Source organism: Chenopodium quinoa, unplaced genomic scaffold (genome assembly GCF_001683475.1).
Source record: "Chenopodium quinoa cultivar QQ74 unplaced genomic scaffold, ASM168347v1, whole genome shotgun sequence".
NCBI lineage: Eukaryota > Viridiplantae > Streptophyta > Magnoliopsida > Caryophyllales > Amaranthaceae > Chenopodium > Chenopodium quinoa.
In genome coordinates this window covers 1822028-1847598 of record NW_018743919.1, presented here as the reverse complement: position 1 = coordinate 1847598, position 25571 = coordinate 1822028, and the positions used below count along the sequence as shown (strand labels likewise).

Genomic DNA, 25571 nt, shown 5'->3' with positions numbered 1-25571 from the left:
CCAAGTTTATAATATGAACATTAATAAAATAAAAAAAACGAACACTTAACAAAAATGAACATGTAGTAAAAAAAATTGAACACGTTATATAAAAAAAAGGGAAATTCTACATGGTGGCCTCATAAATTTAACTTTTCTACGTGGAAGACGAACCTTTTTCCAACTCTCTTCAGTGGCACTAAGGTTTAGAAAAATTGACCATAGTGACCTTTTTTAGGTTTATGGCTAACCTTTTTAGTTAAAATGGTTAACCTTTAATTTTTTTTTTAATTAAAAAATTATTTAAATTATATTTTAAAATAAAAACTTTAAAAATAAATAAAAAAAACAAAAAAATTCCCAGCCACCTATCCCCACCGTCAAACCCTAACCCCACCTCAGCCTCGCCGGAAACCGGCCAACCACCCCTCTTACCCATCGAAACCGAACGGCTGGATCTGTACACCACCTTTAACCCATCCCTGACCTTCAAAACCACCAACCCAGCCAACCTTGACCCCCAAAACCATCTAAAGTCACCACGCGCGCTCGTCGGACTTGTTGGTGGTTTTTGGGATCGGGGTGGCAGGGTAGGCGGTTACGGGGGTCGGGGCTAGGTTAGTTGACCTTTTAAAAGGTCGGCCGGCGAGTTTTGGTGGTCAAGGGGTGCGGCCGGCCAATTTTCGTCGGACTTCATAGTTGTTTTGGGGGTCGGGGTGGCATTTTAGGGGTCAGGGCTAGGTCAGGTGGGGTTGTGGAAGGCCGGGCGGCTAGTTTTGGTGGTTTCGATGGTCGGGGGTTGGGCTGGAAGGTGGTTTCGGTGGTCAGGGGTGGCCAGATTCCGGAAAGGTTAGGGTTTGTAGGGTGGCTGGGAATTTTTTTGTTTTTTTTTTTAATTTTATTATTTTAAAATATAATTTAAATAATTTTTTAATAAAAAAATCAAAGGTTAACCATTTTAACTAAAAAAGTTAGCCATAAACCTAAAAAAGGTCACTATGGTCAATTTTTCTAAACCTTGGTCCACTAAAGAGAGTTGGAAAAAGTTCGTTTTCCACGTAGAAAAGTTAAATTCATGAGGCTATCATGTAGAATTTCCCTAAAAATAATGAATATTTAGTAATAAAATATGAACACATCATAAAAAATGAATATTTAGTAATAAAATATAAACACGTAAATTCAGTAATGAAAAATTAATACGTAAAAAAAAATGAGGAGGAGAAGAACAATTAGTACTTCAAAATGAATATGAGTATCATAGAATAGCTGGGTCATGCCCTACAAAATGAACATTTAATAAAAAATAATAAATATTTAGTAATAAAATAATGAATACGTAAAAACAGTGAACATTGTACATTACAATTATAAAAATGAACATGAACATCCAATTTTATATGTTCATTTTTTATAATGAAATGTTCATTTTATATGCACTAAATATTCAGTTTATATTACAAAATCTTTTTGAATTATCCTGAGTCCGACAAACTTCTTATAAAAAATTTATGTTCATTATAAAATAGTGTTGTGTTCATATTTAAAATTTCAATGTTCATTTTCAAAAAATAATTGTTCAAATTCGAGTAGTGTCATATTCATATTTATTGATGTTCATTAAAAAATAATGAAATGATTATATTTAAAATTTCAATGTTTATTTTCAAAAATTATATGTTCAAATTCTAATAGTGTAATGTTCATATTTTGAATTATAATAATCATTTTAGAAACAAATAGGTTCAAATACAATGTATATACGAATAAAGATAAAATAAATTGTTTAAAATATTTTCATTATAAATAAATGTATTTTCATTTTTAATAACTAAATGTTTATTTGTACTAAATGTTCATTTTTAATGTACTATACATAATGTTCAAAATTATAGACGTGGTGCACCTTAAAATTTGCGAATAATCCACCCTTTCGATTATTCAGAAATAATCCATCCAAGCTTTGAGGGTCTTCAATTTTATTAGGCCAAGTTGATTTTTTTTATTTAATTTAACAAAAAAAATAAAAGTAAAAAAAAATCCTCTCTCTCTCTTCTCCTCCTTCCCCCAAGCTCAGCCACCATCCCCTTCCCCAGTGTAGCCCCAACTCCCCCTTCCCTTCCCGGTTCCAGGCATTGATGAAAAACTGTGAGGTCGAGTTCGAATATCAAAGATGTAAGGATTCTGGAGCCTTGGAATTTGGATGTGAGCACCTTCGCCGACAATTTGTTCGATAATTGCGCAAATATGGTCAAAGATGACGACTTTCTTGTCACCGTCGCGGTGTAGAGGGCGGAATTGGTGAGGGCACCTAAGGCACCAAGGCTGAATTGTCAAGAGCTGTTTTGGGAGGTGGTCGAAAAGGGAGGGGATGGTCGAAAATGAGAAGGGAAGGGGGAGGGGGAATGGTGGCCGGAAAAGGAGGGGGAAGGGGTAGACGAAAAAGGGTAGGGAGGGGAAGAGAGGGTGGTCGAAACTGGTATTAATGGTGGTGGTCTGGTGGAGGGGAGGGGGGCTGTTTTTCTAAAAAAACATTTTAAAAACGGCAATTTCATGAAATGCCACTGAGCACTTAAAAAATTCATGAAATGCCATCGTGTTTTCCAGAATTCACCAAATGCCACTGAGGTTTAGTACAATATCACCATATGCCATTTTCGTTAGTTGACCCCACCACTTGCCACGTGTCACCTTCTGATTGGTCCGTTTTTAAAAATTAAAATAATTAAACAAAAATAAAAAAAAACCAAAATATTAAAAAAAAAGGAACTTAGAGGTGGCAGCCTCCACCTTCTCCCTGCCGTCGAGCCCCCTGTCCACCCCAAAACCCTAGCCACCACCACCCCCTGCCGCCGGGGCACCGGGAGGCGCGCCGGCCGCCGGCGACCCCTCCCCTATCCCGTCGCTTCCCCCTAACCTACGAAACCTTACTGTCGATTCATTCGACTAGTCAACAAATTCAAACCCAGGGTAAATGTTAGTGGCTTAGACTTCAGTGTAATTGATTTTGTTTAATTTTGTTTTTAATTTTGGATGAAAAGCAAGGACATAATCAATGATGTCAATTTACAATTCTTCAGTGGTTTTGAGTGGGTGGGATTTCCTTCCATGGCTAGGGGTGGGTTGTGAAATCTGGGTGTGGGGTTTCGCAGGTTAGGGGGTCGCGACGGAATAGGGGAGGGGAAGGGGAAGGGTCGCCGACGGCCGACGCGCCTCCCGGTGCTAGCCCCGGCGGCAAGGGGTGGTAGCGGCTAGGGTTTTGGGGTGGGTAGGGGGCTCGACGGCAACGAGGAGGTGGTGGCTGCCACCTCTAAGTTCCTTTTTTTTAATTTTTTTTTTTAATTTTTTTTGTTATTTTTTATTATTTTTTTAATATTTTGGTTTTTTTTTTTAATTTTTGTTTAATTATTTTAATTTTTAAAAACGGACCAATCAGAAGGTGACATGTGGCAGTGGTGGGGTCAACTAACGGGCACTGACCATCAACTAACGAAAATGGCATATGGTGATATTGTACTAAACCTCAGTGGCATTTAGTGAATTCTGGAAAACACGATGGCATTTCATGAATTTTTTAAGTGCTCAATGGCATTTCATAAAATTGCCGTTTTAAAAAATTAAGTTTTTTCTTAAAAAATGAAAAATAAAAATAATTTTATTCGGACGAATCAAAACGTGACACGTAGCATGGTGATCAGATATTTTAGGTTGGTGACGGGTATGGCCTAATAAAATCGAAGACCCCCCAAAGCTTGAATTAATCCTGAATAGTACAAAGGTTGGATTATTATATTTAAATGGGTCAAATGTTGAATTATTTAATTCAATTTTTCCAAACTTTAATTGGGTTATGTTTAATTTACTGTATTGTGTTTGTTAAGGGTGTCTTCGGTTCACCGGGCTTCACCTTATATAAAATTTAGTTTCAGGTCTAATGAATGATTGAGGGCTATAGCTAATGATGAGAATCACAAATTCTTATATGTGGCTGGGCACAAAGTGTGGTCAACCATCACGAGAATTACTTTGTTAGTGTTATAGAGGTTACTTGGTCAGTGTTGTAACGTTACTTGGTCAGTGTTATAGAGGTTACTTCGTTAGTGTAATATATACAGGTATTACTTAGTCAGTGTTTTTGAAGGTTACTTAGTCAGTATTAGAGCTGAGGGCTTACTTAGTTAGTGTTATAGGGGTTACTTTGTTCTTTTACAAATGGCTACATGGTGTGGCCAACTGCACACAAAACGCGCTGAGAATCTGATGCATCCAAGATATTGTGTGTGTGTTTTTTTTTTATATTTTATATTTTTTTATTTTTATTATTAAAGGATGATTATTACTCATTTAATCATCAAATGAGCAAACAATTAACTTAGGGTGTATCTTACTCGGGTGTATATAAAAAATCTTCACCTCCCTCCGTTCCTATTTGTTTGCCCCATATTTGATTTTGAATAGAGAACACAAGGGATATTAATTTAAATTTGTGCATGGCTTGAGCAACATATTAGTGAACCCACAAATTAATCAATCCAATGAGACTTTAAAACTACAACACCTAGGCACAAAGGGCCAGTTAGCTAGGCACGACATGAAAATGGCTCAACACGACTTGAACCCATCACAAGTTATCTAGGAATGACGACACGAGTGAAATGCCGGTAGGCCATAGGCGGTTTATGAACTTCATTTTCAAAATTTGGCATAAATCCAACACGAGCATGACGTGCCAGCCTGCTTACTGACTCGCTTATTTTTTACCAATTTAATAAAACATAGAAAATTATCACGGTGACTTTGGCATGGCTCTACGCTTCTACCCGGCACATCACAAAGGATAAGCTATGTATGAGCTTTGTATATGAAAGATCGACATGAGCCCAACAGAATAGGAATTTTTATGACATGTCTCAATAATGGCCCACATGAGCATGAGGCACGCTAGGTCGACATATGAGCCTATACGGCACGGCCCATGCCCATCTTTACCCCTAAAAGATAAAAACACACACATACACATACACTATATACAAGATTACAAGTATATCAGTAGCTGTTATTACGGTTGTCTACTCGTTGCATTACGAATGATATCTTTATTGTCTAATCTTTGGGCAACAAGCCAACAACCGATCACACCCTAAGATTATTAAAGTTGACTAATTAAGCAATCTTTCATGGAAGTTTAATGCATTGAATAAAATATTACAACGATCAAGAGTAAACTACTTGTATTCCATTATTTTATCCCAAGCAAGTCAAACTTTTTACGGAAAATTGTACCATTCAATAAGAAATTTAACTATTGATAAGCTACTTGAAAAAAGAAATTGATAGTTAAGTTCTCTCCGTCTCTTAATTTTTGCTCCATTACAAAAATATGACTCAAACTTTTAAATGTTTGACCATGAATTTTCGTTAATCTATAAGTGATCATATATTTATGTGGGATCTTTTTAGAATTGTCTAATTGTATAGTTTATTAATATCAAATTTTTATAATTTTTACGCGTATAAAAATGGAGATATATAAAGTATGTTTGAAGTCGCGTTATGGAGATCGTGAAAAGTCAAATGGAGCAAAAAATAAAGGTCAGAAGGAGTATCACATAAGTGGATAACCATCTTACACATATTGACATAATCACTGATTATTAATTAGTGGTAACTGTTAACAATATTACATTAGACTTTGCTTCTGTCGGCTAACTTTGTTGGTAAAGTCTTAAGATGTGATACTAGGCCCTTGTCGCCTTGTGCCACTATATACTAAAAAAAAAAAAAAAAAATAAATAAAAAAAAAAAAGAAGATGTTTACATAGTATTAGTAAGTACTCCGTATAAAATTTGATTACGTAGTACATATAGTTATCTCCTTTGTTATGTCATTGTTATTATCTTCTCATCACATAGTTTAAGGCCTGATTTATAAAATCCAGTCAAGTGCTTGGGTTGTATATGTGACAATTTTTCTAGGACATCTTAAATCAATATACTTCGTAGTTGATTATTAAAGTCCGGATAGGGGGAGTCCTTGATTAAAGTCTAGTTGCTTGTCAACAAAAAAAGTCTTACTGTATTCAGATATTGTATTGCTATAGTTTTATTATGTACATACTACATGATTATTATTAATGTAGTCCTTCCTCACATTTTATACAATCTATAAGCTAAAATGCATAATCTTCTGCTCAGTATTTTTCTTATGATCAACATTTTCAATAACATTCTTGTTCTTGCTGATCCACCATACTGGAATTGCCCAGATGCTAACAGCAACAATAGTACATCAGAAAATTTTTTCCAGCAGAATATTGACAGTCTTCTATTTTCAATCTCTTCAAATGCTTCTGTCTCTAAATTCTTTAACACTTCTGCCGGAAATGGCAGTGTTACATCATATGGGCTTTACCTTTGCTACGATTATGTCACACTCGAGACCTGCAGGACAAGCATGATCATGGCAACACAAGCAATTCGTAGACTTTGTCCGAATTCATCTGATGCAACAGTTTGGGGAGACCAAAGTCTGCTTCGTGTATCTAATCAAAGATTCTTCGGCCATTTAGATATGACTGGAAATATCAACAAGTATAACACAAAATATGTATCAGAACCAGAGAAGTTTAGAACAGTTGTAAACACAAGTTTACATGACCTTGCTCTGAAGGCTGCTCATAATACTTCTTTGAATCATATGTATGCAACTCAGCTGACGCCTTTTTCAGGGGCACAACATATATATAGTCTTGTGCAATGTACTCTAGACCTGTCTCCAATCGATTGTCAACGATGTCTGCACAAGGGTATAGTAGACGTTCTTGGTTCAGATAACTATAAATTTCGAGGTGGAAGACTTTTTAGTAAAAGCTGTTATCTAAGGTATGAGTTCTACGCTTTCTACAAAGGGGAAACGTCAGAAGATCCTGCAAGTCAGGGTAAGTGTTCTGAATTCGTGTACAGTTATACGGAGTACTTTGTTAAGTCAAGTAACTCAATTTGTTTTTAACTTCGAGAATTTGTTTTGTTGCTAATGATTTTAGGTAAGAAATGGACAACTCGTATTATTTCGATTGGGTTGGCTTGTGTCCTGGCAACTCTTGTAGGATCTTGTGTGTTCTACATCATTCTAAGACGTAAAAATCAAGGTCAGAGTATAAATTTTGCTTGTAGTAAATATGCTCATTTTTTGTCCAGATAAAGCAGCAGCCTCATTATATGCAGCTACAAATTTTCGAGGAATGGACAGTCCCTTGTTTGATTTGGCAAGTATTCAAGCTGCCACAGAAAACTTCTCTGAAAAACACAAGCTAGGAGAAGGTGGTTTTGGTCCTGTCTTCAAGGTTAGCATACGAAAAAAGACAATATATCCTTGTTATTATAGTCTGACAGTTCAAAATTTTGGAACCGAATTAATGAAGCCTTTGCCTTTGTTATCCTATCCACTCTGTAGGGTGTCCTAAAAGACGGTACTAAAGTTGCTGTCAAACGACTCTCCAACACATCTGATCAAGGCACAGAAGAATTCAAAAATGAAGTTCTGCTAATCATGAAGCTTCAACATAAGAATCTTGTCAGGCTGTTGGGATTCTGTGTAGACGGAGCTGAAAGGCTGCTTATCTATGAGCTTTTGTCTTCTGGTGACTTAGACTCTTGGCTTTATGGTACGATGACAAGAAAGGTCTTTTAGTTCTGTACAGAAATTCACAATTTAAGCATAACTAATAAGGATAACAGGAACTATCTAAAGTTTGCTTGAAATTTGTTATCTTCTGTTTTGATCATAGATCCACAGAAGAGTGCACAGCTTACATGGATCAAACGGATTGAGATTATCAATGGGATTGCTCATGGAATTCTGTATCTGCACGAGGATTCCCGACTAAGAATCATACACCGAGACTTAAAACCTGGCAATGTATTGTTGGACTCTGATCTGAATCCTAAGATTTCTGACTTTGGAAATGCCAGAATCTATGGAACAACAGAAAATGAAGCAAGCACTATCACAGTGATTGGTACATAGTAAGTTCTTCATCAGCTTAACAATTCGATCTTCTTTCCATTTTTTAAAAGTTTTCTAGCAGTAGTAGCTGTTGTTTACTAATGCTGCAATTAATAGTGGATATATGGCACCGGAGTATGCAATGGAAGGAATGTATTCTGTAAAATCTGATGTTTTCAGCTTCGGAATTATGTTGCTAGAGATGATAACAGGAAGAAAAAGCATTGGATTTCATTTTACTGGGAATGGTCCGAGCCTCCAAGCTTATGTAAGTGATCAGAAAGTCCTGCTTCTTCTCATCATCTCCTATTGTTTGTATTTTTTCATACTGATTTGATCGAAAATGCAGGCATGGAAATTATGGATCCAAGGAAGGTGGAAAGAATTGATGGAACCAATGTTGACAAGTAATGATTCGTGTGATGTCACTACTGAGTTCTTAAGATGCTTGCACATAGGATTACTATGTGTTCAAGAGGATCCGTCTGAACGACCCACAATGTCATTCGTGGTTCACATGTTAAAACACGAAAATGTAAATCTTCATTCTCCAAAACAACCTGCCTTTACTGTTGGAAGATTTGGTGATCACTATGAAACAAGTTCTAGAACACCAACCTCATTAAGATGTTTTGCCCTTTCAGATATTTCTGCTCGATGACTCATGATGCAATTGCTTACTGATTTAGCTAGCTAGTCCTATTGGTTTAGTTAGTTGACTCGTAGATTAAGTGTACAATCTTTGAAGCTATATTTTGTTAGACTGTTGAATGTATTTGGTGATTGAATTCCTATGTAAATTGTAAAGAATTTGCTATTTGATTGTATTAGTTGTTTCTTCTCAGTTGTGCAATCTTAGTCTGAAACCATTAATATATTCAGAAGGATGACAAACTATCATACTACATCCTTAAATAAAAATGTGAGTATCAAGTCTTGACCGCGATTAATTATTTGCACAATATTTTCATGTCCTCAATGTGTGACTTGACTTCTACAAAAATACACGGAATGCATCATACAAAAAGACAACAATTACGACACTTAGATTATGAGATCGATGTCATTGCTTATGTAAATCCAGTGCATCTACTTAGATAATATGCAGTACTTCCCTGATGGCTTTATAATACTAGATTTAAATTTAACAAAGAAGATTTGACTTCAGAAATCTGACAGGTTCTGTATTTCCAATAATTGTTTAAAACCGTTTTCATTAAACAAATACAAATTGTTGTTAGCTATTTTTTCAAGCAAGCAACCATGTGCAGTTGGGCATCTTTAACAACAGGGCTACAATTATGTCGAAATCATTATTGTAACAGTGCGCGAAAGATAAAGCTTAACAAGTGGTTACGAACAGCAAAGAACAACACACAGAATTTCTGTGGCTCACTGATAATGTGTTAGGTTGTTTGCCACATCAATTAGTAGAGAATGTAAAGTCTGAGAAATCCAGAATACAACTTACACAGCGACTAGAGTTTAACTTACAGTATTTTATTGTACATCTGTTAGACATCATAAAACTAATACATTATATAATAAACTAAATAAAGCGCAAAATTCATTGCATCCAGCTCAATTAGCAAATTAAATATAACATTTCTCTGTTTTATGAGGGAATATGCTTAGTCAACTCTTTGAAAATTTGATTTTCGATGTAGAAATAACAGCAACTTGAAAATTCAATTTTTTTTTTTTTTTTTTTTTTTGTAAGGAAATCAACTTATAGGCAGTTGTTATCTTATCTGAAAGCTTAAAACCTTTATCCCTACCAAAAATGTAAATCCTTTGACATTTACTTAAATAAACATGAAGAGTTGCGAAATACTATCATTTAATCATTTTTTGGTACTTTTGTATTTTCTGTCAGCAACTGTCTTAAGTTCAGATCACATCTCTATTTCCTGTCCTGCAAATGAAAATGGAAATGAAAATTATGCAGCAAATAGCCGGTTTGAACTTAATCTTAGAACCCTCCTCGATTCTCTTCCTTCGAATACATCCATTTCAGGTTTTTATAATGGTTCTGCAGGGAGTGATCCTAATAAAGTATATGCTCAAGCACTTTGCAGGGGAGATGTTTCAGCATCTGATTGTGAACTCTGTGTTCAGAACGCAAGCCTTGAAATTTTCCGACAGTGTAAAGCAATAGAAGCAACTATATGGCTTGATTTATGTCAAGTTCATTACTCATACTACATGTTTTTCTCCTCCATGACTTACGGAGGAAAGTATGAAAATGAGAATCTTACGGTCAATCCTGCAATATCTAGTAAGGTTTTGTCGCGTCTAATGCATGAACTATCGTTTGAGGCTGCTTCTAATTCTTCTAGTCAAATGTTTTCTGTTGGAAGAACGAAAGTTTCAGACTACACGATATATGGACTAGTGCAATGTACTAGAGATATCTCCCCTTCTGATTGCAGCAATTGTCTGAATTCGGCATTTGGAGATCTTGATGGGTGTTGCTCTTTGCATCAAGGAGGATCAATTCTTAGCTTCAGTTGTAGTATGAGATTTGAGGCATACCGCTTTTATAATGCCACTGCTGTCAACGGTATGTTCTTTCATTAAGTCTTTTTTTTGAAAAAAAGTTTGGAGTTAGTTTTATTTAACTTCATGATTTGAGGAGTAACTTTAATTCTGATGAACTTTATTTCAAAGCAGAGATATTCGTTCCCTCCGAGAGCAGAAGCAGAACCTGGGTGCTGATCATAGCAATTGGTGTTCCAACATTACTTGTTATAATTATTGCTGCATTTTTTGCTGTCTATTATCGGATGAAGGTACAAAAGGGTAAGTATCAATTTCAACTTTAAATATATAGAAATGGTGCTGTCTATCACGCCACACTTCTTTTTCATGTGGTACAATACATTTCTTACAGGTAAGGACTTGAACCAAAGTGAGATGATGTCGGCCTTAACCATTCCTAAAGATGTGGTGATAACAAAAGAAGGTAACTTAGTAAGTACCGAAGGATTGACATCTATGGATTTAGCTACTCTGAAAGATGCCACAGATAACTTTTCTGATTCAAAGTTGCTCGGACAAGGAGGTTTTGGTGCTGTCTATGAGGTTTAAACATTCCTTACTAGTGTTTGTTAGTGCATTTAGCCTTATAATCTTTAGCTTGAAAAGAAACTAAACAAAAGATTACAGGGCCGTCTTCCTGATGGAACAAAACTAGCTGTTAAAAGGTTGGCAAGAAGAACTTGGCAAGGGGGAGAAGAATTAAAAAACGAGATCATATTGATGGCAAATCTCCAGCACAGGAACCTTGTCAGATTGTTAGGATGTGGAATTCAAGGCCAAGAAAAGATTCTAATATATGAATTATTGCCAAATAAAAGCCTTGAATTGTATATTTATGGTATAATTTGCATCGATTTTTTGAGATGCTGCATCTAAAACTGGGTTATCTTAGTGCTGAATTGAAATAAGTTTCAGATGCAGAGAAGCGTGTAGACCTGAGCTGGGAGGCACGATTCAATATCATTAATGGAATTGCTCGAGGACTTCTATATCTTCATGATGGTGCCAGGATAAGGATCATTCACCGGGATCTGAAGCCTAGTAATGTTCTGTTGGATCAAGATATGAATGCAAAAATTTCCGACTTTGGCATAGCAAGGATATTTTGTGTTGATCAAAACATAGCCAACACAAAGAGAGTTGTCGGTACCTAGTAAGTAGACTTCCTAGTTCTTACTATTTCCATAGTAAATATTGTGCTTAACTATACATGCTGACATGGAATATAACTGACATTTAATTTGTCCAATGTAAAAGTGGATATATGGCGCCAGAGTATGCAATGGAAGGCCTGTTTTCAGTAAAATCTGATGTGTTCAGCTTTGGAGTTATTGTTCTAGAGATCATCAGTGGGATACGTAGCAGTCGATACTTCAAAGAGCATTCTAAGTCACTTGTTTCATATGTAAGGCTTCATACTTAGCCGGATTTGAACTTATATAAACAAAAATTTTATCTTCGTTGCTATTTTTGTAGGCATGGAAGCTGTGGAATGAAGGCAGAGAGTTAGAATTCGTTGACTCGTTACTAGCTGTGCCATGTTCAATGGAAGAGGTGCTAAGATGCCTTCATATCGCGCTTCTTTGTGTGCAAGAGGACCCCACAGAAAGACCTGCTATGGCAACTGTGGTTTCTTTACTCAGTGGTGAATCATTGACTCTCCCTCAACCAAATGTACTTTCGATTTCTGTAAGACATGATGCTGATCATATGATAGCTGCTAGTAATTCTTCTGTAAATGATCTAACAACCTCGACAGTAGTTCCTAGATAACATTGATTATATTTGTAATCAAATAATCACAGCTTTGCTACATATACAACAATTGCCAATTGGTGTGTAGTCTTGTAAAGTATACAATGTAATTATCACTCCTGTTTCACTTACTAAAATTTACTGTATATAAAACTGTTTTGAATCCTATTTTTTACAAATTACCCTCATAACAATTATGTTCTAAGTTTTGTCCACTTGATATAAGTGCTTACATTTACATTTATCTTATTTGTAATAAAAAAAATATACAAGTATATTAACTGCAACAACAATGAATTTGTACGGAGTATTAACTAAACAACTATCCTATATACTTGTATCAATTCCAATGAATTTTCATTTCTCAAATTTTTTTTGTTATCAACCGAACAAACACTTGGGCCCGTAAAAAGCTAAATCAAACCTACCATGCATCTAGAACTTTGGGCTGGAGTCTGGAGAGGCCCATTTAAGGAAACATTGTATCTGCACCATCGAACCTCTGTGCATGGACCACCAGTGACAATTGAACGAGCCAAGAAGTTTCTTTCAATAAAACTTTTATTTAGCTGGCTGTTGCTGACTAAAATCAAGTCCACTTATTCTGATTTCACCAAAAAACTGTAGAATACATATAATTTCTATGACCTGTCTTTTATTTCTTTACTATTTTTGTAAGTCAAGTTGACTTAATGATGCAAGAATGAGAACCATGACCACTAAAAAGCAAATTTAAGAAAATTCCATTTTTAAATTTGCAAAAAATTCTCCTTTATACTCTCATTGCTACTCTAATATATTCCTCCAATTCTTCTTTGGGTTACTAACTCAATTTTCACTTGAAAGAATGCCTAAATATACCAACGTTACAACTTCAAGTCCATTTCTTGTTCTGTTAATGCTAGCGCTTTGTATAGCCAACACCATCGACAGAAGCCTCGCAGGCGATACTCTACTCAAAAAAGCTTGTTCCACTGATAGTTATGCTCCGAACAGCACGTACGAGGCCAATCTTAATGCCACCTTCACTTCTCTAGCCACAAATGCGACACAAGGCCGAGGCAAGACAAGATTTTTCAATACGTCTGTTGTAGGGTATGATCATGGTCGTTCTAACACCGTATTCGGCCTCTATCTTTGTCGTGGAGATGACTCGAACAGAGATTGCCAAACATGTGTGCCGAAAGCCATTCAGAGCTTATTACAGGAATGCCCATCTCGGCCTGTGGTGGCTACAGTTTGGTAAGTCACTGATCAACTGCTTAATTAATTATAGGTACATATCCTCCATTTGAAATTAAGTTTATTTTAATAGTCATATATATTGATACTATAGTGAAAAGTTTTTCAACAAGTACTAGCTAGTAAAATATATACGAGTAGTAGTTATAATAATAATCAAGGTGAAGTAATTAATTCATAAATTTGTTAAGTAATTAATCATAGTTCATTTGGCTTAATTCTTGTGTAAAATGCCACATTTTAGATTATTTGTGGTTTGTTAAGATTAAGGATTTTTTTGTGGTGAGCTACCTTTTATAACACTAGTTTTGCAAATAACTACCTTTTTATATTGAAAATCACTACTTTATAGAATACAATTTGTATTGTTAGCACTACCTTTATTTGCTAACAACCCACATTGTATAATATAGTTATTTTCAAAAGAAAAAAAAAATAATTATATAATATATATATATATATATATATATATATATAAAAAGTAGCTATTTGCAAAACTTGTATAATACGGAGTACAAGTTTTTTGACGGAAAAAACTCCTAAAATTAACGAGTTTTTTCTTAAAGAACAGCTACTTTGGACAAATTATGCTTAGAAGATTGACTTTTGATTGCTCTAATTTCCGTTGACTCCCAAGTCTACAATGGGTCCATGCATATTTCTCACACGGTAACAACATGTGTGAACGCATTGACATTTTGTTAATAGGTATGTTGATTGTATGGTCCGTTACTCCAACGAGTCCATCTTCGGAATTATGGACCATTCTCTACCGTTGTACATGACTAACGATGGTAACATCACCACAAATGCTAGCGTCTTCAATCAACTAGTAGGTGGAGTCATGCACACCTTGGCTAATGATGTCGCGACATCTTCAAAGAAATATGGAACCAAAGAGGCCAACTTTACTGGCTTCTGGACCGTGTATGCTGAGGCTCAATGCACACCAGACCTTTCAACAACGGAGTGCCTAAGGTGTTTAACGACGGCCAATAATTATTTCCCTGATTGTTGTAGTAGTAGCAAAGGAGCTAGAGTGTTGAATCCTAGCTGTTACGCTGCATATGAGCTCTTCCCCTTTTATGAAATTACTCCATCGCCCTCGTCCTCGTCCTCATCACCACCACAACTACCAACTTCTTCTAAAGGTAATTTGAAAATCCTTATATTCCGTATTTTGTAACTCTCATTACATATACTTTGAGTCCCTAATCATGGTAAAGCCGCATTCACCCAATTTTTGAGCAATGTGATGTGTCATTATTCATTTCGCTTTAAAAAGTTTTGGCATTGAAGAAGTGGTTCTTTGACTTTGCAATTTAATTTGCTATTGCAGGACGAAAGAGGAAGTCAAGTTCTGTAACGATTGCACTTGTTGCTTTAGTAGCCATTTTAGTGGTTCAGCTATCAGTGTGTATCTACCTGATGTGGAGTAAAGGGAGGAAGAAGTTGGGAGATGCTGAAGTACTACAACAAAATCAAAACCAAGGGAATCATATTCCAAGTTTTAATTACAGTAAATAACAAGCTTCTTATATTTTAAGTAATGATCAGTTTTTTGCAGTATAATTTGATCATATAATAATTGTACTTTATGCAATAATGCAGATGGTGAAGAGTTCCCGAATGTTGAGTCACTGCAATATGACTTGAAATTACTTCAAATAGCAACAAATAACTTTTCCGATGATAATAAACTAGGAGAAGGGGGATTTGGAGGAGTTTACAAGGTAGAGTTTTGGGCCTCTACATTATTATGCAATTAATAAGTTTATCAAGGTTGTTCTGGCCTAATGAATTTGGTAAAATCGGCTGCCTAATTTAGGATATAACCAGTCTAAATGCACTTGGTAGCTACACTCTAGCGCAAAAACATAGTCACAAATTGTAGCCAAGTATGGCTCTTGTATGAACATATTTGATGTTTTGAGATTTTGCATGAATGCATCAGGGTATACTTCCTAATGGACAAGAAATAGCAGTAAAGAGATTATCTGTGTGTTCTAATCAAGGCGTGGAGCAATTTATGAACGAGGTGGTATTTGTAGCCAAGCTCCAACACCGGAACCTTGTTAGGCTATTGGGATTTTGTTTGGCTGAATACGAGAAGTTGCTTGTGTACGAATATGTTCCCAACAAAAGCCTTGACTTCATGTTATTTGGTATGACTACTTAAAAAAAAAAAAAATACTTCAGATGATCAACTTTAGCTAGTTCATTATCGCTTGACTGTTTATATGATATGATTATTTGTGTTTGTGTTTGCGTGTACTTCTTACAGATCATGGAAAACAAGAAGGTTTGGATTGGCCAACACGCTACAAAATTATAAGTGGCATTGCTCGAGGGATGCTCTATTTACATGAAGACTCTCGTTTGAGAATTGTACATCGTGATCTGAAGGCTAGCAATATACTCCTAGATGCTGACATGAATCCTAAAATATCGGACTTTGGCACAGCAAGGCATTTCAATGTCGATGAAAGCCAAGCCAACACAAGCAGGGTCGCCGGAACTTTGTAAGTTATTTTCAATCTATGTGTTGATCAATAAAATTCTTCATCTTTATGTACTTGTCTTAAGGACTCTCACCATTTTATTTTTTTTCCAGTGGTTACATGGCTCCAGAATACTTGCTAAACGGTGAGTTTTCACTAAAATCAGATGTGTATAGCTTTGGAGTTCTGGTTTTGGAGATTGTAAGTGGTAGAAAAGGCACCAGCTTTCGACAATCAAGGACAGGAGAACAACTTCTTACATATGTGAGTACATGATGATATATCGATCTCTTAATTTCTTTATTTGTATCGATTAATGTTTTTTGGTAATTTTTTTTAGGCTTGGAAGCATTGGACAGAGGGAAATCCCGTAGAAATTGTGGATCCATCTTTAGGAGATTCTTACACAAGAAACAAAGTAATAAGATGCATTCAACTAGGGCTATTATGCGTTCAAGGAGATGCTGAAAGAAGACCTACAATGGCTTCAATAGCTATTAGTCTTAATAGTGATACCGAACTTCCCACACCTCAACAACCTGGTTTGTTTGTTTGCAATCAATTTGAACCAGGTCCTATCATAAAGGAACTAGAAACCGATGAATCCTCAAGCAAGTCAATGCATCTGTCATTTTGTTCAGAATCTTCGACTAATTAAAATTTCGATTGCTTGCTTTGTTGGAATCGAACTTCTTGTATATTTTGCAAGTTTCCTAAGGCACCCGGCACCCGGGTCCTATGTTTAGAGTTAGGTGTATCCAAGAGTTAATTTTATTCATTTACATCAAATATTTTTAAGAGTTAATCAATTGAACCTGTTGAGATTGCTATGAAGCTATGACATCATCTTTATCTCTATTATATAAGTGATGGGGAGATTGTGGTTTCCACCTAAAAAGACCACAACTCCTCTCTTCCTTTAAAATTGGAATACAGATGATTAAACTAACAATGTCAATCTATCTGTACAGAAAAAATGAAAGATCAATAAAAAAAAAAAATTACACAATCAATTAATCAATACATAATTCTAGATTATAAACTTAATTTAGGGTTATTAATAAATTTGACATTGTTTTATACCTTCCATTAGTATTAAATATTGATGTTCATATGTCGACAATGTCAATCAAACTCATGCTACATACATTGATAATTGAAGTAGCAAACCTAACTATATACCTTCATCCATATATATATCCGCGAACAAAAAATTTAAGCTAATGGTTGAACCTCAAGATCGACTTATATATTCTATCAAACTTGTCTCACATGAGAACCCTTTGGATTTAAAGTGGTAGAAAAAGCACCAACTATCGACAAATAAAAGGTTGTAGAATGAGTCACATGACCTGCGCTAAGTTTTGTCCTGTTGGCTGACTTGAGGTCAATGTGTAAAAGTCTTCGCTTCAAATTGTGGCTCTAGTAGTGTGATAAGGAGCTTTATTTTTTAGGCATAGTGATAAAAAACTTGACAATACATATCCATGGTTTAATTTGGGCCATTTATGTCTGAAGTAGTTAATGTACCTAGGAGGCCTATAAGCTTGTCACGTTTTCTGTTTTTCGTTCGTTCCTTTAATTTGATTACATTTGATCATTTCCTCTATCCCACCTTTATGCTCCATCATAACTTTTCACTTAGGTAACTTATTTTGATTTTATATTGTGATTTACTTTCAAAAAAAAAAAAAAAAAAATTATTTGTGAGGTTTTGTTAAATCCATTATAATATTACTATTCTCAATATGAATAATTATAGTTTTCGCTTATAGATGATTGAAGACATTTATAGCCGAAATAATATGTTGACATTCATGCATATATCTTAAGAAAACATATACATATGCATTAAAACATATGTATGTGTTTTCTTAAGATATATGTATATCTTAATGATCCATAAGCTTAAGATATGAATGTAATAGTCTTACTAGTTTTTTGGTTATGGCTTTTGGCTAGTCATTAATATAATTATTATTATTTTTTTTTTATCCTTTTCATTAATAGTCTTAATAGTTTTTTGGTTTTGGCTTTTGGCTTTTCATTAATATAATTATTTTTTTTTTTATCCTTTTCATTAATAGTCTTAATAGGTTTTGGCAGTGTGGCATGTGGGATGATGATCCTCCACACTCCTACTGAATTGCTGGTGTTCATAATTTACTCTATCCTAAAAGGGCAAAATAGCATTGATTGTAGTATTGGAATTTGGCTGAAGCAAAAACTTTCATACAATCGACAAATTATATATCTTTAATATTTCATGAAGAATTATGATACACCATATATGTTTATAATTTAGTGAAATTTTATAGTAGTTGAGGGAAAAGAGAGGTACAATTTTTTCTTAACATTTTATAGAGAGGAAGAAAAAGGAAGAACAGAGGTGAAAAAGGGAAAAGACAGGTACAATTGATAGTGGGGTCCACGGGTATTTGGGAAAAGAGGTGGGAGTTTTTTTTTTTTTTTTTTTTTTTTTTTTTTTTTTTTTTTTTTTTTTAATGTTTTTTAAAAAAGTAGGTGGTAATGTAAAAAATTAAAAACTTGAGGTGATAATTACTAAAACGTGAATAATAGTTGGTGGTATTTTTCAAATTTTCCTTAAAAATATGATTACCATAATGTTTTAATGATTATATAGTTCATGATTGACATACTTTTCTCCAATTAATAAATTATATTACTTAATTTAGTATCATCAATTTTTTATTTATTCATCATATCTTTGATTAAAATTTTATAGTTTCTCGAAAAATATTTATTTTATGTTGGATTAAAATTTTCAATAATTATATTTGCAATGTAGATATTAGTAGAATAATTGTGTCCATGTTATAATATAAAATTTTCAATAATTATAACTAGCATATTATTTATCACTAAAATAATATGCTAGTTATATTTCGAATGACCATTATATAAACATCCATAATTTATCCCTCTTTTTAAAAAAAAAAAATTAACTACTTCCTCAATTTTAAATGAGGAAGTCACAGTTAATCAATTTGATAAACAAAACTAGTTTTTGGCACGGGCGATACCCTAGCTAGGTCATTATTGTTTGTATATAAAAACTATAATAAAATAAATTGTGAAATATAATGTTATTTTTTTTACAAAAAAGATCATTTTTTAATTTTTGCAAATATCATTGAACTTCAAAATTCATTATTTTATATGAAATAAACTAAATGTTATATCGTATTAATTTGTTTTATTTGTTAAATGGATTTTTATTTTTCAGTTGTCACAAAAAATTCCTTCAAGTAAACATATTTTTTGGTTAAAAGAAAAACCTATAAAAATGTTATGCATTTTTAGGTTACATATATATAATAACAATAACCTATATGATTTATGAATGAGTAACTAAAAGAAATGATAATAAGTTTGTAATCGTATTGTTGTTATAACATATACACATATAAGTTAACAATTAAAATTTTACAATTTATGAGCAAAAATAACTCTTTTTAATATAATATTATTATTAGAAAATATGTCATTGGAGCGGTAGTTAAAGTTAATGGATATGAGGTCATGAGTTCAAATATTAATGCTAGCAAATTATAATTTTTTGTGAGGAAACAACGATGATCAATAATAGTATGACATGATGCCACATGTTTGTGAAGCCATGACGACACGTGGCGAGATTGGCAACACGTGGCAAGATATTACAATCCAAACTATTGAGTTTTAATATATACGTAGTACAAATTATATATAGTAGATTTGTTTATCAAATGGTAAAATGGTAAATAAAACAATATAAATGTTCAATCAACATGACATTTTTGTAAATAAATCAATGACTTTGAGACCCATATTTCAAAAAAAAATTGTTAATTTGTTTACGATTTTGCCAAAAACAAAATTTGTTTAATAAATTTGTGTTTTATCATTTTTTTATAATTAACCCATTAACATCCACGTGAAATTTTAAGACAAACATGAATGATATGTTATAGAATGTATAAAAATTAATTGTTGGTATATAAAACGACGGAAGCATGACATTATAAACTTAAATTGGTTATACATTGGTTCACGGCAGGAAAAGACGTACTAAAGTCTAGAGGTCCTAAGGAAGCTAAACATTCAGCATTTCACATTGCTTTTTTCACCTTTGAGTCTTCGTGCATGGGGACCCTCCATGCACGAACTATGAAGTTTCTTCCTCCTCAAATTTCATTCTAAAGTTTCGTCCAGCTGGAATTTGCTGACCATTAATCCAATTTGCACTTGTATTAGTCCTGTTCTTTTTAAAACCATAATTTAAGAATGAAAATCATGAATTTATGATCACCAAAAAGTTACTTTTAAGAAAATTCCAATGAAATTACCTTTTAATTAATTGCTCTAAATTGACCTAGAAGTCATAAAGGTAAATTTATTAAGCTACTTAATCATACTCTCCAATGCTAATTATGTACTCTACTAATTCCTCTTTCTGTAGGATTTCCTCTTTGGTGAACAAATTTTAAATTTTAGACCACTTAAAAAATGCCTAGATATAACAACATTGCCATTCTAAGGCCTTTTCATACATTTTTGCTTCTTGTGCTTTGTATTGCCTGCATCGATAGAAGCTAAGCACATACGTAGTATTAGTTAATTCTAGTAGTATAGATTGGAAGTACATTAAAAAAAATGTCTTAAATTAGCTTGAATCTGGATGCCCGCTATAAAAGACCCAGTATGAAGGTATATGTAGTTTAATGGTTACAATTTTATGTTCGGACGTATTTTCAAGGCCTTTTACGTTTCTAATGTAAGGTATATGAACACCCTAAGCCATTATTTTCAAGGCTTTTTACGTTTCTAATGTAAGGTATACGAATCTAACATTCCACATGACTATATTTTTGCATAGCTATAAATCATCAAAACTAGTCAAAGTGGAACACATAAATAGTGTAAAAGACAAACTGTTGCTGCTATAAAAAAACAGAGGAAGTATGTTACAACGCGGGCATCAACAAAAGGCTCACAACATAATTACAATGTTAATAATATGAACTTCAAACTGGCATGAAAAATTAGAATAGATCGTGTTTTACGTATTGATGCTTTGTTTAAATTCTATGTTTACTTATTACTCCCTTTCTAATTAGCCTTACTGCATGATGAGTGCATCGGCCCATGCATATATCGATATCTTACATTGTAATAATTAAATGCGAACTTACTAAATTTTATTTGCTGCGTAGGTATGTTGATTGCATGGTTCGTTACTCCAACGAGTCCATCTTTGGAATCGCAAATGAATCTCCACCATTGTATATGTCTATGAAAAATCATGATAACATGACCACAAACACTAGCGCCTTCAAACAAGTAGTCGGTGAAGTCATGCAAGAATTGGCTAACGATGTTGGGACATCTCCAAAGAAATATGCACCAAAGAGGTCAACTTTACTAGCTTCTTGACGGTGTATGCTGCGGCTCAATGCACACCAGATCTTTCCATAGATCAGTGCCAGATATGTTTAAGGAAGGCCAACAACTATTTCCCGAGTGTTGCAATAGTAGCAAAGGTGCTAGAGTGTTAACTCCTAGCTGTAACACTAGATATGAACTTTACCGGTTTTATTAACCTCTTCAAACACCTTCTAGTCTCTCCCCGCGGTCTTCTACAGGTAATTTGAAAATATTCTATCTCATCTTTGTGCAATATAATGATGTACTATTCGTTTTTAATAGTTCATGCTAGTAACAATGTAATAAATTAGGGATTTTTTTTTAATACTTTTAAGACCTTTAAAAATCTCCCAAATTTTGATTTTAACTACGTTAAGTATGTATATATATATTTTTAATTTATCATCTTGGAAATAAATATTTTAGTTAATTAAAAAAAATAAATTATTCAAAGCAGTTCAGGTAATGAGCAAACCTTGAGTGAAACCATATTGCGTTAATTTATTGTTGTATTAAAAAAAGTGGTTAAGTTTAATTTGTAATTTGCCTATGCAGGAAAGAAAAGATCAAACTATGTAACTATCGCAATTGTGGTCTTGATAGCCATTTTAGTGGTTCAAGTCACAATATGTATCTATTTGTTGTGGAAGAGAGGAATGAAGAAGTTTGGAGATGCAACTGAAATACCATTGCAAAATCTAAACCAAGGGAATCATATTCCAAGTTTAGATTACAGTATGTAGACAAATACAAACCTCAATTTTATTTTAGTTAGTAATTTTTTACGTCCATTTTATGTAGTTTAATTTTTTATGTTGTAAACTTATAATATTATGAAATATACTTTATGTAATGCAGTAGATAGTGAAGAGTTTTCGAATATTGAGTCCCTGCATTATGATTTGAATTCACTTCAAATAGCAACAAATTATTTTCCGATGATGATAAGCTAGGAGAAGGGAGATTAGGAGGAGTTTATAAGGTATAGTGTTGGATTTCTTCACAATATTGTCTTCCAATATTTTATTCTTTGTTTCTATATATATGAATTAAAGCTAACGTGTCTCGGCCTAATGAATTGGGTTAGTTAATTTATAGAGGATGATTTTACAACGGTTGTTTGAAAAATGACTATCATATTATTTTAATGATATATAATATGATTGGTTCATTTTTTCACGTTATAAAATGGCCATAATTAGTCTTATTATATCTACAATGTAAATATAAATTTTGAAAATTTTAATCCAACATAAAATATATATTTTTGAAAAACTATAAAATAAGAATAAAAATTACATAAATGAAACTAAAAATTTGATAAATCAAAAAAATGTTGATAAGACTATTTAATACCATTAAAGTAATATACTCCCTCTGTCCCATAATACATGACACAGTCAAATATTGCACACATGCCAATGCACTACTTTAACTTTAATTTTATATAATTAAATGTTAATGAAAATTATTTTAAAAATTATATTATGAAACTTTATATTAATATCTATCTAACAACATATTTTATGATAAAATATATTTTTATTATGTTAGTAAAAAATTATGGTCAAATCTAATGCATGAATAGTAAAAAAAAGTCCAACGTCTCATGAATTATGGGACAGAGGGAGTAATAAATTACTTGGAAAAAAACATGTCAATTATGAACTATATAATCATTCAAACCTTATGGTAGTCATATTTCAAATGACTACTGTAAAATTTTCAACCTAGCTCGGTCTTAATGAGCACTGTGACAAGGCAAGGCTCCAATTTGATCAGAAAACTTAAAATTTGTAGCCAGGCTCCAACGCTGAAAACCTTGTAACATGGTAGTCAATCAAGGAACTTTAATTTTGTGAAAATTTAACATATTTTACGTGTAACATTTTGCATGTATCAGTGTATACTTCCTAATGGACAAGAAATAGCAGTAAAGAGATTATCTGTGTGTTCTAATCAAGGTGTAGAGCAATTTATGAATGAGGTGGTATTTGTAGCCAAGCTCCAATATAGGAACCTTGTCCGGTTGCTAGGAGTTTGTTTGGCTGCATACGAGAAGTTGCTTGTGTGCGAACTTGTTCCCAACAAAAGCCTCGACTTCATCTTATTGGTATGAGTAAAAATAAACAAAACAAAAGAACACCAATAATATTAACTTATGTCATGTTAACTAGGTTTTTTTTGGTTACAGATCCCAAAAGACAAGAAGAATTGGATTGGCCAACACGCTACAAGATTATAATTGTCATTGTTCGAGGGATGGTTTATCTACATGAAGATTCTCGGTTAAGAATTGTACATCGAGATCTTAAGGCTAGCAATATACTCTTAGACAATGACATGAATCCAAAAATATGTGACTTTGGCTCAGCAAGACACTTTAACGTCGATGAAAGCCAAGCCAACACAAACAGGATCGAGGGAACATTGTATGTTATCTTCAATATGTTTTCTTAATAAATTTGATGAAGAAAGATAAAATTCATAACTAACAAGTTCAGAATAATTACACATACATATATCTTCCCTTTATTTACAAAAGTCCTAGGTTTACGCGTAAATTGGCTAAAGGTCAAAGACAGCCTTTGGCTAGTTCAAGTGAAGGGAAGCTAAGGTGGTTTTATTTATGTGCTTGGCTTAATGGAATATTGTTTGTTTTAGAGCGGTTACATGGCCCCAGAATATTTGCTAAGCGGTGAGTTTTCGCTAAAATCAGATGTTTATAGTTTTGGAGTACTAGTTTTGGAGATTGTAAGTGGCAGAAAGGGCATCAATTTTCAACAATCGAGGACAAGCGAACAACTTCTTACATATGCGAGTACAAGAAATTATTCCTCTAGATTTATTTGTTTAAATTTCGATTTGATCAAGGACATTTTGTTAGAAACTACCAATTAAAAGCAATTTTTGTGAGAAACTACCTAATAAAAAAAATGTTGTAAGAAACTACTTATTAAAATAAAAATGTTGTAATAAATTACCTATTAAAAAAAATGTTGTAAGAAACTACTTATTAAAATAAAAATGTTGTAATAAACTACCTATTAAAATAAAAAATGTTGTAAGAAACTATGTTTCGCCGGGTTTTCGTCATTGACTTAATTTTTCCGGCGTTGATCACCCTCGACCAATCACATAATTTTAAATTAACCAAATCCTCACCCTTTTTTTCCCCTATTTAGTGCCCAACATCCCAATTTCATCCTTATATCCCTTAATTTCTCCTTCCCTTGCGTTTTTTCCCCTTCCTCATCTTCAATTTGAGAATAAGCATTTTGGGTCTTTGAGGTGTTGGTGGCTGAAATTGGCAGCTAGGTAAAATGACGTGGGTTAATTAATTTCCCACCAACATACACATTTTCACCTTCTTTTAATTATTTGTTGCTAATGTTGTGGGCTGAATCGCTAGAACTAATGTCGGTGGGTTTTGTTGCTGCGCTATACGCTTGAATGGCAGTTGATGAGGCTACTGTTTGTTGGTGTGTTGGTGGCTGGGTATTGAGGTGAGACGAGAGATGGGCGGCAGCGAGGTATGGCGTCAGGAGGTAGAGAGGGGAGTGTGGTGGTGCAGTGATGGCTGCGAAAGTGCGATAAGGAATTGCGAAGGAGTGAGCAAGGGCTTGTGTTGGCCTGGTTTTGGGGATGCTTGAGGGTGGTTTTTGGGATGTTTTGTGGCGGTTTGGGGTGTTGTGGTGGTGGGTCGAAATGGCACGGTGATGGGGCAGTGGTGAAGGAGGTGGCACTGCTGGTGGGGCAATTTAAATTACAAGTTATATGTATTTTCTTATTCATAGTTTTGGATTACAGATCAATGGTAGATTGGTATTTGGTAGCAGAGAGATAAAGAATATACTCCCTTCGTCCTGTATTAGTCGTTTTGGTTTTGTTAACACAAAATTTTATGAAAAATAGTTTACTTTTTCCCATTTTATTGCTTGTTAGTAATAATGTGTTATTCGATTTTTAATCGTGGGTCATTGCCTTTTGAAGGGTATAAGCCAAGTTGGAACCCTCTTAAGGTTGTTTTAAAATTTAGAAAGTAAAGTGTTTGCAAAGTAATTGAGGAATTTTTTCTTTCCATTAATATTGTTGATCATTCCTTATAGAGAGTTTTTGCA

At 33.8% G+C, this 25571-nt stretch overlaps 3 protein-coding genes across 3 annotated transcripts; all 3 read left to right on the top strand.

The window, feature by feature from the left end:
* The first annotated feature begins 5514 nt into the window (after nt 1–5514).
* LOC110687183 (cysteine-rich receptor-like protein kinase 25) lies at nt 5515–12417 on the top strand. The gene is made up of 14 exons (XM_021863797.1): nt 5515–6917; nt 7023–7127; nt 7204–7322; nt 7433–7643; nt 7767–8004; nt 8102–8252; nt 8334–8642; nt 9797–10547; nt 10658–10786; nt 10878–11068; nt 11153–11363; nt 11441–11678; nt 11783–11930; nt 12002–12417. Exons 1-14 carry the CDS (start codon nt 6155–6157, stop codon nt 12296–12298), a joined length of 3861 nt encoding a protein of 1286 aa, XP_021719489.1. The 5' UTR covers nt 5515–6154; the 3' UTR covers nt 12299–12417.
* Nucleotides 12418–12956: 539 nt separating this feature from the next.
* On the top strand, nt 12957–17222 carry LOC110687300 (cysteine-rich receptor-like protein kinase 25). The gene is made up of 8 exons (XM_021863933.1): nt 12957–13522; nt 14231–14673; nt 14862–15041; nt 15134–15255; nt 15477–15687; nt 15807–16044; nt 16137–16287; nt 16364–17222. Exons 1-8 carry the CDS (start codon nt 13128–13130, stop codon nt 16679–16681), a joined length of 2058 nt encoding a protein of 685 aa, XP_021719625.1. The 5' UTR covers nt 12957–13127; the 3' UTR covers nt 16682–17222.
* Nucleotides 17223–21252: 4030 nt separating this feature from the next.
* LOC110687182 (cysteine-rich receptor-like protein kinase 24) lies at nt 21253–25365 on the top strand. Its single transcript, XM_021863796.1, has 5 exons — nt 21253–21437; nt 22006–22114; nt 23354–23563; nt 24115–24204; nt 25261–25365. Exons 1-5 carry the CDS (start codon nt 21253–21255, stop codon nt 25363–25365), a joined length of 699 nt encoding a protein of 232 aa, XP_021719488.1.
* Nucleotides 25366–25571: the final 206 nt, after the last annotated feature.

What these genes read in the sequence shown, in the direction of transcription:
- LOC110687183 (XM_021863797.1), top strand. Translation starts at nt 6,155, where the DNA reads ATGCATAATCTTCTGCTCAGTATTTTTCTTATGATCAACATTTTCAAT. An exon ending in ATCACAGTGATTGGTACATA is followed by an intron (nt 8,005 to 8,101) that starts GTAAGTTCTTCA and finishes TGCAATTAATAG; the next exon opens with TGGATATATGGCACCGGAGT. An exon ending in CCTTGAATTGTATATTTATG is followed by an intron (nt 11,364 to 11,440) that starts GTATAATTTGCA and finishes AATAAGTTTCAG; the next exon opens with ATGCAGAGAAGCGTGTAGAC.
- LOC110687300 (XM_021863933.1), top strand. Translation starts at nt 13,128, where the DNA reads ATGCCTAAATATACCAACGTTACAACTTCAAGTCCATTTCTTGTTCTG. An exon ending in ACTACCAACTTCTTCTAAAG is followed by an intron (nt 14,674 to 14,861) that starts GTAATTTGAAAA and finishes TTGCTATTGCAG; the next exon opens with GACGAAAGAGGAAGTCAAGT. An exon ending in CCTTGACTTCATGTTATTTG is followed by an intron (nt 15,688 to 15,806) that starts GTATGACTACTT and finishes TACTTCTTACAG; the next exon opens with ATCATGGAAAACAAGAAGGT.
- LOC110687182 (XM_021863796.1), top strand. Translation starts at nt 21,253, where the DNA reads ATGGTTCGTTACTCCAACGAGTCCATCTTTGGAATCGCAAATGAATCT. An exon ending in GCCTCGACTTCATCTTATTG is followed by an intron (nt 23,564 to 24,114) that starts GTATGAGTAAAA and finishes TGTTTGTTTTAG; the next exon opens with AGCGGTTACATGGCCCCAGA. An exon ending in GAGTACTAGTTTTGGAGATT is followed by an intron (nt 24,205 to 25,260) that starts GTAAGTGGCAGA and finishes TTTGGATTACAG; the next exon opens with ATCAATGGTAGATTGGTATT.